This window comes from Stenella coeruleoalba (assembly GCF_951394435.1).
Source record: "Stenella coeruleoalba genome assembly, chromosome: 5".
In the NCBI taxonomy this organism is placed as follows: Eukaryota; Metazoa; Chordata; class Mammalia; order Artiodactyla; family Delphinidae; genus Stenella; species Stenella coeruleoalba.
This window is the reverse complement of record NC_137150.1, coordinates 53,803,434-53,816,727: the sequence shown is the minus strand read 5'-3', so window position 1 is coordinate 53,816,727 and position 13,294 is coordinate 53,803,434. Positions and strand designations below refer to the sequence as shown.

General features: G+C 38.4%; 1 protein-coding gene across 9 annotated transcripts in view; it reads right to left on the bottom strand.

Annotated features, from left to right (window-relative positions):
- The window catches only part of NAALADL2 (N-acetylated alpha-linked acidic dipeptidase like 2), a 1,497,545-nt gene that overhangs the window by 417,631 nt on the left and 1,066,620 nt on the right, over positions 1-13,294 (bottom strand). For all 9 annotated transcript variants that reach the window (XM_079922501.1, XM_079922499.1, XM_079922500.1 and 6 more), the window contains one exon: positions 4,981-5,124. In XM_079922501.1, coding sequence (XP_079778627.1) covers positions 4,981-5,124 — 144 coding nt within the window. The remainder of the gene's footprint in view (positions 1-4,980; positions 5,125-13,294) is intronic.

Below are 13,294 nucleotides of genomic sequence, written 5' to 3'. Positions count from 1 at the left end.
TCCAAAGGGCTCTTTATGGAGGAGATGGCACTTGCACAGAGCTTTAGAGTATACTGGGGTTTTACAACTTACAAGACATATTTGGATAATACTAAATAGAATTGTAGCTACATGAAGGGAATAGCAAGATATAGAACCAGAAAGGCATTCAGGAATCTCTGGCAGTTTCTAGGATAGTAAATGACAATGGTCACCCATTATGAAAAAATAATCCTCAAAATATAAAGATAAGGCATTGCTCTGATAGATTTATACATAAACTATGAAATTTAGTTGGAGCTTCTATAATTTGGAAAGAGTACAGATACTTAAGAAACAATGTGATAAGAATGTAAGAAACTGTAAAAAATTGCTGAGAAACATTAAAAATTGGAAAGTACTTGTTAAAGTAATTTTGCTTCAGAGTGTGTATTTCAGATTGTCTCTAGGTCTTCCAGCAAACAAACAAACAAAACTCTAGACTGGATCTAAGCTGAATCATTTCCTAAAAACCGTCAAGACAGAAAACTGGAAACCTGAGAAGTTCTGGTGAATGACATCTGTGTCACCCTACGTAAATCCAACCTGTACTCCCCGGGAAACAGAGAATTGACTGTACTTTCTGTGGACTTTGGATAATAGGTTTCCCACCTGCGTTCACTCTGTTTAAGACCCTTGATGAACAGACCTTCAAAGTGATTTCTAAAGCTTTTTTTCCCTTTTGTCTGAGGACTGCAGACTGGCAGCTCATGAAGGCTGATCTTTACTTCTACAGAGTACTCTGTTATCGGCTTCCTGCTCAGACTCCTAGGTTCACTGTGCAACTGGCTGCTTGAAGAGCCATAAAATTGGGGTGTCATCAGTGCCATTTAGTGATTCCTAACAACTAGCTTGCATCGGTCAGAAGACCTATCAGTCTTTCCTACAGCAGTCTAGCTCACTGATTTTTTTTTTTTAAGAGTGGCCATCATATCTACATGAATGCTATATAGAAGTTATCTGAGTACATTTTTCCTTGTGTTCTTCTGGATATTTCCCTCCATGTTGATGGCTAGAAGTTATTAAAGCTCACCCTACTCTAAAACAAGTCTTCAATTCTCTGACTTTTTAAAAAATCTACTGGGGAATTCTCTTTTACAAAGCCTCTAAAAGCCAAGCCACAGCATATCACATCCATACCACTCCATTATCTACTTAAGACACACACACACACACACACACACACACACACACACACAAACGTATATCTCAAGACATTCTTTTAACAGAATAGCACAATGTACTCTTGGATCTTTTCACATACAGCAACACTGAGTCTACTCTGAACAGGATGGTTAGTCTCATATGTAACAAAAAGCAATGCTGGACTTAACCTGTACTAACATTTCTTGTTAGTGGATATTTCCTTAAAAGCTAATATGTATTATTTGCCAAAAATTTTTTAGAATAACCACACTTTGTAGATAATATGTTCAATACTTCTTTTTACATTTCTGTTCAAAAAATGAAAATAATGCATACTTTCAAGTGGCTGTTAACAAATTAGAAATATAGATCTTCAAAATTCATTTGAAATATGTGAAAATTATAAAAATTATCAGAGAACATTATATTACTCTGATGAAAATAATTTTGAACAAAGAACATATATAATTGTGAATAGGGAAATAGTAGTGTTATATAGCTACGTATATATATAACCATTTGAAGATATACGACCCAAATTTACTTATGTGAAAACTTATCACTAATGACACTAAATTTTATGCATCATAGTAAGTCACTTTTTTCTATGTATCAAAAGCAATTCAAGCATATTAAAATATTTCTTTAAGCACAATTCATTAATATTTTTCACCCTAAATTACATTAACAGGTTTTATACTTTCTCATCTCATTTTTTTCACTATAGTCATGGTTTTTAACAACAAGCTCAGACTGATATCTGAAAATTCACATTTCCATGTATTGATTGACTCTCAAGGACAAAGACTGACAATATATAATCAATGGGTAAGACCTACAAAAGTCATGGAAAATTAAATGGTGTCAATATCCAATTATCTAATCAATGCAACAAATCTCTACATATTGGGGCAAGAAACTTTTCTCCTGCTTCCTTTTCTATTCCTCATACAATTTTCTTAGTTCTTCCAGGACTTGCCCTACAAATACCATCCTCTTCACTTCACTTAGCTGAGTCTATTTCATGCATACAGATATTTAATTATTTTGTTTAGTGTGGTTTTACAGTATCAATTTTGTAGCTTTTGTTTGCAAGTAACTGAAAATCGAACATAAGTTAACAAAAAAAAGAAAGGAAATGTACTGCCTCATATATATGGCTAATTCAGTAGATTTGGCTTTTAGACAAGGCTTTATTTAGGCATCAAATGATGTGGACAAGAGTCAGTCTCACTCTCACACTCACTCTCTACACATTATTCACCTACCCCTTCCTTGTGTTGGTTCCATTTTCAGGTATTATACTCTCAAGGTCCCAGAAAGGCTATTGAAAGATCCCAGGGCTATATGCTTTCTTGTTCAGCTCTACTGTTAAAGTTAGCCATTATTCAAAGTCCAGAAGTTGAGTCATGTCTCTGTTTGGCCAAACTTACATCATCCTTGAACCAACCATCATCCCACCGTTGATGTGATATGCTGATAGACTCAAGCCAATCAGGATCTACTTCTACAACTTAAGATATGGTCAAACCTACTCATACTATATTGCTAGGAAATGTTGGCAACAGTTCAAAAAGGGGAAGGGGCAAATGGATGCTGAAAAAGAAAGCATGGCAGGCAAACTCTACCACATTGCTGTCTGGACTCTAGAGAATTCTGTTTAAGTGTATATAAAGGGTTAAATGAGCAAGATAAATAATTAGTTGATTTGCACATGTATTTTTAATGCACTCCTGTCCAAACTTTTGAGTGAAGATTTTCCTACATTGAAACTCAAGACTATACTTATAAAATACAAGTCAGATGTAATTATAATAAGCTTTATGTTACTTTTTTAAATCCGTAAACTACAAGTGTTGCTCTTATTGCTCAAAAACATAGCACATCATTCTGTATCCTTTTCATGTCCCACCCCGATACAGATCATAGTGAGGAACTAACGTATTTATGTGTTTCTCAGAAAACTTAAAAGTTAATTATCTTGGATGTATCATGAGTACTGTTGTCTAAAACATTGGGGTTAAGGGTCATTTATCCTACATTTAAGATCAGTTTAAATGTAATAACTCACTGAGACTGCTCAGTAGGTATTTGGGAAATCAAAAGGTAATATTCCATAGTAAAGAAATGATGAAAGAAGGATCCATTACAATGTGAAATATCTTGATTGAAATATATCTCTGTCTGAAAATTTCTAAAACCAATAATAATCACCACACCCATGAGGAAAACTTGATATGGCATAACTGCTTAGAAAGCAGGCCTAGGTTTTTCCTTCTTTAACAATGGAGTTACAAACAGGTTTCAGAGTATATCTCAATTTTTCCTCTAAACTTCATACATGTTGCTAACTTAGCGCAGAGAGAGATATAGCTGGAGAATGCCATTTTGCTTCGTTGTGCTCTTATTATGCAGACATTTAACATATTTGGGGGAAATTGATCCAGTTATTTGATAAGGAAGATACTTGCTAACATAACATTTTACAGTATAGAAAAGTACTCACTTAAACGTCCTAATTTGATTCTCAGAACAACGTAAGATACTAGAAGGTGAGATATCCTTCCGTAGACACAGACACAGAAAGCTTCCCGCAGGGAGGTGACATATGAGCAGTCATGGAGCTGACATGGACTGTCAGCTCACTGAGGGCAGGACAGTGGCTGAACATATTAGGGGCTGTAAATGTTTATTGAATAAATCAATCAGTTAATTAAATCTGGACTTAAATCTGGTCTTTTCAATGTTCAGTGCTTTTCTTACAAGTAAACTATTATTATAGTGTTATTTACATATTTTAACAAATAGATCTCATTATAAAATTGTGGGGCTCAGGAATAGAAGACAGAAAAAACTAAGCAAAACAAAAATCTCCTCAAGAGCTTCTTTCCTGCTTTGAGGACATAGGCTTAACCCTGTTTTCTATAGTTCCCACTATGTTCAATCAGTTGAGGCTCTCAAGATACAGAACTTTGAAAAGCCTATGTCTCTAACAAAGGGCAATTCTGAATGTACTCAGGTTTTTTTTTTTTTTTTTTAGGCTTTTTCAAAACATATTTTTTATGCTTTTGTTGTCAGGAGAAAACAGATGAGATAAAACATGGTAGTTGAGCCTTTGGGTCTGGACACAAAAACAGAGCCCTCAAGTTGACTTTCACAGCGACTTGATAGAAATTTAACAATATGTAAAGAGAGTCTCTTCTTTAGAGGTCTAATGCTGAGGCTGGAGGTAGAAATAAGACACAGCCCCTGATTTTCACCCTACCACAGTAGCTGAATGAGTTGAGTTTTATCCTATGTGGTCCAACAAGGCCTGACAAACTGCACTGCAGTACAAGAAGCGTCTCTCGGGCAATGATGCGTAAAGACAGAGGGATTTTTTAGTCAACAGCAGGAATTAGGCTTTAATGCTTTCAACTAAAAGACTTCATACGCCAGATAGCTGACTGCTATCCACTGAATCTTGGCAGGCAACAAGACTGCTGAAGCTTAAACTGAGAAGCTGTGTTAAGCAGATTTTCATGAATGTACAAAATGCTTTATTTGTAAAGCTGCTTTTCTTTGTTACAGCTCAAAATGCTTTTCTTCTTTTTTTAATCTCTCAGCTTGGTCAATTCTCAGTCTTTATCAAAAGTACTTTCAAAAATGTCGTTTTAAGAGCCAGAGAAGAGAAATAAATGCTCACATCAACAAAAATATATATTTGGTTCTTTTTTAAAAAAGAATAATCCAAAAAATGTCAATCAAAAGACATTAATAATGATCATGGGAGTTATAAAAACTAGAAGACACACAGAAAGACATTAAGTACTTTACCATTATTTGGAAGTTCTAGAGGGCTACAGGCACTGTGTGTGATTCTATCTTTCGGTGAAGAGATGAGTTTTGCAACGAGAGATGCTGAGATGGGCTGCACTAGTAGAGAGGTGAGGTTTGATCGGTTTTGTCTAAAGCTTCCATCTGTATTCAAAAGAGAAAGAAAGAGAATCCTTAGTAAACAGAAGTTAAAAACACTTGAAGAGCAGGTTTTTCTGTAATACGTCTTTAAATGATGAGTGGTAAGTTTATTTCAGCTTGTTTGTTTATTCCTTGGTTATACTCTGTCTACTTATTAAAAATGATTTGAGATACTTCATAATAAAAATTCAGTCCAAATACTATTAAGTATCCTAGTCAATTATGGCAGATCGTACACAGGCATTTACTTCCATTCTCCACTGAAATGACAACAAAGAGATAAAAAGCATCAACCCACAGGGGCCAAGAGAATAGGAGACAGATTAGCAATAAGATTCTATCGATAGAAGCATGAAAGCAGATGGATAAGTGTCAACTGATATGACAGACCAAGGAGACCAAAACCTAAGCCAGCAGAGGGAGGAAGCTGAAAAGCAATGCAGTTTGTACCACAGAACCCAGAAACTCTTGAGAACTGATAACACCAGCTACCTATTAAAATAGGGGTAATGGAGGGGCTGGAAACAGGATAGTTTGATGAAATTTGGATTGTGAGGGGAGGTCTCTCCTCCCGAACCCCTCACTCACCCAGTCAACATGAACAGTGCCCGGTCCTCCCTCCCTCCAGCAGAGATTGAAAGTGGGACACTGAACAGCGAGACACCAGACACAGGGAAGGGTGACTCACACTTTTTTTTTTTTTTTTTACACAAATTAAATTTATTTATTTATTTTTTTTTTTTTTTTCATGGTGGGTAATTATTTTATTTTATTTTATTTTTATTTTTTTATTTATTAACATCTTTATTGTGGTATAATTACTTTACAATGGTGTGTTAGTTTCTGCTTTATAACAAAGTGAATCAGTTATACATATACATATGTTCCCATATCTCTTCCCTCTTGCGTCTCCCTCCCTCCCACCCTCCCTATCCCACCCCTCCAGGCTGTCACAGAGCACCGAGCCAATATCCCCGTGCCATGCGGCTGCTTCCCTCTAGCTATCTACCTTACTACGTTTGTTAGTGTGTATATGTCCATGACTCTCTCTCGCCCCGTCACAGCTCACCCTTCCCCCTCCCCATAACCTCAAGTCCGTTCTCTAGGAGGTCTGCGTCTTTATTCCTGCCTTACCCCTAGGTTCTTCATGACATTTTTTTTTTTCTTAAATTCCATACATATGTGTTAGCATACTGTATTTGTCTTTTTCGTTCTGACTTACTTCACTGTGTATGACAGACTCTAGGTCTATCCACCTCATTACAAATAGCTCAATTTCGTTTCTTTTTATGGCTGAGTAATATTCCATTGTATATATGTGCCACATCTTCTTTATCCATTCATCCGATGATGGGCACTTAGGTTGTTTCCATCTCCGGGCTATTGTAAATAGAGCTGCGATGAACATTTTGGTACATGACTCTTTTTGAATTTCGGTTTTCTCAGGGTATATGCCCAGTAGTGGGATTGCTGGGTCATATGGTAGTTCTATTTGTAGTTTTTTAAGGAACCTCCATACTGTTCTCCATAGTGGCTGAACCAATTCACATTCCCACCAGCAGTGCAAGAGGGTTCCCTTTTCTCCACACCCTCTCCAGCATTTATTGTTTCTAGATTTATTGATGATGGCCATTCTGACTGGTGTGAGATGATATCTCATTGTAGTTTTGATTTGCATTTCTCTAATGATTAATGATGTTGAGCATTCTTTCATGTGTTTGTTGGCAGTCTGTATATCTTCTTTGGAGAAATGTCTATTTAGGTCTTCTGCCCATTTTTGGATTGGGTTGTTTGTTTTTTTTTTGTTGTTGAGCTGCATGAGCTGCTTGTAAATTTTGGAGATTAATCCTTTGTCAGTTGCTTCATTTGCAAATATTTTCTCCCATTCTGAGGGTTGTCTTTTGGTCTTGTTTATGGTTTCCTTTGCTGTGCAAAAGCTTTGAAGTTTCATTAGGTCCCATTTGTTTATTTTTGTTTTTATTTCCATTACTCTAGGGGGTGGGTCAGAAAGAATCTTGCTGTGATTTATGTCATAGAGTGTTCTGCCTATGTTTTCCTCTAATAGTTTGATAGTTTCTGGCCTTATATTTAGGTCTTTAATCCATTTTGAGCTTATTTTTGTGTATGGTGTTAGGGAGTGTTCTAATTTCATTCTTTTACATGTACCTGTCCAGTTTTCCCAGCACCATTTATTGAAGAGGCTGTCCTTTTTCCACTGTACATTCCTGCCACCTTTATCAAAGATAAGGTGTCCATATGTGCATGGGTTTATCTCTGGGCTTTCTATCCTGTTCCATTGATCTATCTTTCTGTTTTTGTGCCAGTACCATACTGTCTTGATAACTGTAGCTTTGTAGTATAGTCTGAAGTCAGGGAGCCTGATTCCTCCAGTTCCTTTTTTTGTTCTCAAGATTGCTTTGGCTATTCGGGGTCTTTTGTGTTTCCATACAAATTGCGAAATTTTTTGTTCTAGTTCTGTGAAAAATGCCAGTGGTAGTTTGATAGGGATTGCATTGAATCTATAGATTGCTTTGGGTAGTAGAGTCATTTTCACAATGTTGATTCTTCCAATCCAAGAACATGGTATATGTCTCCATCTATTTGTATCATCTTTAATTTCTTTCATCAGTGTCTTATAGTTTTCTGCATACAGGTCTTTTGTCTCCTTAGGTAGGTTTATTCCTAGATATTTTATTCTTTTTGTTGCAATGGTAAATGGGAGTGTTTTCTTGATTTCACTTTCAGATTTTTCATCATTAGTATATAGGAATGCCAGAGATTTCTGTGCATTAATTTTGTATCCTGCTACTTTACCAAATTCATTGATTAGCTCTAGTAGTTTTCTGGTAGCATCTTTAGGCTTCTCTATGTATAGGATCATGTCATCTGCAAACAGTGACAGCTTTACTTCTTCTTTTCCGATTTGTATTCCTTTTATTTCCTTCTCTTCTCTGATTGCTGTGGCTAAAACTTCCAAAACTATGTTGAATAAGAGTGGTGAGAGTGGGCACCCTTGTCTTGTTCCTGATCTTAGTGGAAATGCTTTCAGTTTTTCACCATTGAGGATGATGTTTGCTGTGGGCTTGTCGTATATGGCCTTTATTATGTTGAGGAAAGTTCCCTCTATGCCTACTTTCTGCAGGGTTTTTATCATAAATGGGTGTTGAATTTTGTCAAAAGCTTTCTCTGCATCTATTGAGATGATCATATGGTTTTTCTCCTTCAGTTTGTTAATGTGGTTTATCACATTGATAGATTTGCGTATATTGAAGAATCCTTGCATTCCTGGAACAAACCCCACCTGATCATGGTGTATGATCCTTTTAATGTGCTGTTGGATTCTGTTTGCTAGTATTTTGTTGAGGATTTTTGCATCTATGTTCATCAGTGATATTGGTCTGTAGTTTTCTTTCTTTGTGACATCCTTGCCTGGTTTTGGTATCAAGGTGATGGTGGCCTCGTAGAATGAGTTTGGGAGTGTTCCTCCCTCTGCTATATTTTGGAAGAGTTTGAGAAGGATAGGTGTTAGCTCTTCTCTAAATGTTTGATAGAATTCGCCTGTGAAGCCATCTGGTCCTGGGCTTTTCTTTGTTGGAAGATTTTTAATCACAGTTTCAATTTCAGTGCTTGTGATTGGTCTGTTCATATTTTCTATTTCTTCCTGATTCAGTCTTGGCAGGTTGTGCATTTCTAAGAATTTGTCCATTTCTTCCAGATTGTCCATTTTATTGGCATAGAGTTGCTTGTAGTAATCTCTCATGATCTCTTTTATTTCTGCAGTGTCAGTTGTTACCTCTCCTTTTTCATTTCTAATTCTATTGATTTGAGTCTTCTCCCTTTTTTTCTTGATAAGTCTGGCTAGTGGTTTATCTATTTTGTTTATCTTCTCAAAGAACCAGCTTTTAGTTTCATTGATCTTTGCTATTGTTTCCTTCATTTCTTTTTCATTTATTTCTGATCTGATTTTTATGATTTCTTTCCTTCTGCTAGCTTTGGGGTTTTTTTGTTCTTCTTTCTCTAATTGCTTGAGGTGCAAGGTTAGGTTGTTTATTCTAGATGTCTCCTGCTTCTTAAGGTGGGCTTGTATTGCTATAAACTTCCCCCTTAGAACTGCTTTTGCTGCATCCCACAGGTTTTGGGTCGTTGTGTCTCCATTGTCATTTGTTTCTAGGTATTTTTTGATTTCCTCTTTGATTTCTTCAGTGATCACTTCATTATTAAGTAGTGTATTGTTTAGCCTCCATGTGTTTGTATTTTTTACAGATCTTTTCCTGTAATTGATATCTAGTCTCATGGCGTTGTGGTCAGAAAAGATACTTGATACAATTTCAATTTTCTTAAATTTGCCAAGGCTTGATTTGTGACCCAAGATATGATCTATCCTGGAGAATGTTCCGTGAGCACTTGAGAAAAATGTGTATTCTGTTGTTTTTGGATGGAGTGTCCTATAAATATCAATTAAGTCCATCTTGTTTAATGTATCATTTAAAGCTTGTGTTTCCTTATTTATTTTCATTTTGGATGATCTGTCCATGGGTGAAAGTGGGGTGTTTAAGTCCCCTACTATGAATGTGTTACTGTCAATTTCCCCTTTTATGGCTGTTAGTATTTGCCTTATGTATTGAGGTGCTCCTATGTTGGGTGCATAAATATTTACAATTGTTATATCTTCTTCTTGGATCGATCCCTTGATCATTATGTAGTGTCCTTCTTTGTCTCTTTTAATAGTCCTTATTTTAAAGTCTATTTTGTCTGATATGAGAATTGCTACTCCAGCTTTCTTTTGGTTTCCATTTGCATGGAATATCTTTTTCCATCCCCTCACTTTCAGTCTGTATGTGTCTCTAGGTCTGAAGTGGGTCTCTTGTAGACAGCATATGTAAGGGTCTTGTTTTTGTATCCATTCAGCTAATCTGTGTCTTTTGGTGGGAGCATTTAGTCCATTTACATTTAAGGTAATTATCGATATGTATGTTCCTATTCCCATTTTCTATATTGTTTTGGGTTCGTTATTATAGGTCTTTTCCTTCTCTTGTGTTTCTTGCCTAGAGAAGATCCTTTAGCATTTGTTGTAAAGCTGGTTTGGTGGTGCTGAACTCTCTCAGCTTTTGCTTGTCTGTAAAGGTTTTTATTTCTCCATCAAATCTGAATGAGATCCTTGCTGGGTAGAGTAGTCTTGGTTGCAGGTTTTTCTCCTTCATCACTTTCAGTATGTCCTGCCACTCCCTTCTGGCTTGTAGGGTTTCTGCTGAAAGATCAGCTGTTAACCTTATGGGGATTCCCTTATGTGTTATTTGTTGTTTTTCCCTTGCTGCTTTTAATATGCTTTCTTTGTATTTAATTTTTGACAGTTTGATTAATATGTGTCTTGGCGTGTTTCTCCTTGTATTTATCCTGTATGGGACTCTCTGTGCTTCCTGGACTTGATTAACTATTTCCTTTCCCATATTAGGGAAGTTTTCAACTATAATCTCTTCAAATATTTTCTCAGTCCCTTTCTTTTTCTCTTCTTCTTCTGGAACCCCTATAATTCGAATGTTGGTGCGTTTAATGTTGTCCCAGAGGTCTCTGAGACTGTCCTCAGTTCTTTTCATTCTTTTTTCTTTATTCTGCTCTGCAGTAGTTATTTCCACTATTTTATCTTCCAGGTCACTTATCCGTTCTTCTGCCTCAGTTATTCTGCTATTGATCCCATCTAGAGTATTTTTAATTTCATTTATTGTGTTGTTCATCATTGCTTGTTTCATCTTTAGTTCTTCTAGGTCCTTGTTAACTGATTCTTGCATTTTGTCCATTCTATTGTCCATTCTATCTCCAAGATTTCGGATCAACCTTACTATCATTATTCTGAATTCTTTTTCAGGTAGACTGCCTATTTCCTCTTCATTTGTTAGGTCTGGTGCATTTTTATCTTGTTCCTTTATCTGCTGTGTGTTTTTCTGTTTTCTCATTTTGCTTATCTTACTGTGTTTGGGGTCTCCTTTTTGCAGGCTGCAGGTTCGTAGTTCCTCCTGTTTTTGATGTCTGTCTCCAGTGGCTAAGGTTGGTTCAGTGGGTTGTGTAGGCTTCCTGGTGGAGGGGACTAGTGCCTGTGTTGTGGTGGAAGAGGCTGGATCTTGTCTCTCTAGTGGGCAGGTTCACGTCTGGTGGTGTGTTTTGGGGTGTCTGTGGCCTTATTATGATTTTAGGCAGCCTCTCTGCTAATGGGTGGGGTTGTGTTCCTGTTTTGCTAGTTGTTTGGCACAGGTTGTCCAGCACTGTGGCTTGCTGGTCGTTGAGTGAAGCTGGGTGCTGGTGTTAAGATGGAGGTCTCTGGGAGATTTTCGCCGTTTGATATTATCTGGAGCTGGGAGGTCTCTTGTGAACCAGTGTCTTGAAGTTGGCTCTCCTACCTCAGAGGGAGAGCCCTGCCTCCTGGCTGGAGCACCAAGAGCCTTTCATCCACACGGCTCAGAATAAAAGGGAGAAAAAGTAGAGGGAATTAGTAGACGTATGAGGAAAGAAAGAAGGAAAGGAGGGAAGGAAGGAGGGAAGGAAGGAAGGAAGGAAGGAAGAAAGAAAGAAAGAAGCAAAGAAGGAAAGAAGGCAAGAAGGAACGAAAGGAGGGAGGGAGGGAGGGAGGAAGGAAGGAGGGAAAGAAGTAAAAACAAAAAGAAAGAAGATACAGTAAAAATAAAATAAAGTATAATAAAGTTATTGAATTAAAAAATTCTTAATTAGAACAAAAAAAAAAGGACGGATAGAACCTTAGGACAAATGTTGGAAGCAAAGCTGTACAGACAAAGTCTTACACAGAAGCGTACACATACACCCTCACAAAAAGAGGTAAAGGGGGAAAAATCATAAATCTTGCTGTCAGAGACCACCTCCTCAATTTGGGATAATTCGTTGTCTAAAGGAGGGAAGGAAGGAGGGAAGGAAGGAAGGAAGGAAGGAAGAAAGGAAGAAGCAAGGAAGGAAAGAAGGCAAGAAGGAACGAAAGGAGGGAGGGAGGAAGGAAGGAAGGAGGGAAAGAAGGGAAAACAGAAAGAAGATACAGTAAAAATAAAATAGAGTATAATAAAGTTATTGAATTAAAAAATTCTTAATTAGAAGAAAAAAAAAAAAGGGACGGATAGAACCTTAGGACAAATGTTGGAAGCAAAGCTATACAGACAAAGTCTTACACAGAAGCGTACACATACACCCTCACAAAAAGAGGTAAAGGGGGAAAAATCATAAATCTTGCTGTCAGAGACCACCTCCTCAATTTGGGATGATTCGTTGTCTAAAGGAGGGAAGGAAGGAAGGAAAGAAAGAAAGAAAGAAAGGACGAAGGTAAAGTATAATAACGTTCTTAAAATTAAAATTGATTATTAAGAAAAAAAATTTTAAGAAAAAACCATGGACGGATAGAACCTAGGACAAATGGTGGAAGCAAGACTATACAGACAAGATCTCACACAGAAGCATACACATACACATTCACAAAAAGAAGAATAGGGAGAAAAATCATAGATCTTGCTCCCAAAGTCCACCTCCTTAATTTGGGATGATTGGCTGTCTATTCATGTATTCCACAGATGCAGGGTACATCAAGTTGATTGTGGAGCTTTAATCCGCTGCTTCTGAGGCTGCTGGGAGAGATTTCCCTTTCTCTTCTTTGTTCTCACAGCTCCCAGGGGCTCAGCTTTGGATTTGGCCCTGCCTCTGCGTGTAGGTCGCTGGAGGGCGTCTGTTTTTTGCTCAGACAGGACGGGGTTAAAGGAGCCGCTGATTCGGGGGTTCTGGCGTACGGAGGCCGGCGGCGGGGAGGGAGGGGCACGGAATGCGGGGCGGGCCTGCGGCGGCAAAGTCCGGCGTGACTCTGCACCAGCCCGAGGCCCGCCGTGCGCTCTCCCGGGGAAGTCGTCTCCGGATCCCGGGAACCCGGCAGTGGCGGGCTGCACAGGCTCCGCGGAAGAGGGGAGTGGAGAGCGACCTGCGCTCGCGCACAGGCCCCTTGGTGGCGGCAGCAGCAGCCCCAACGTCTCCCGCCCGCCTTGGGGTCCGCGCCTCCAGCCGCGGCTTGCGCCCGTCTCTGGAGTCAGCGCCCTCAGCCGCGGCTCGCGCCCGTCTCTGGGGTCCGCGCCCTCAGCCGCGGCTCGTGCCCGTCTCTGGGGTCCGCGCCCTCAGCCGCGGCTCGCGCCCGTCT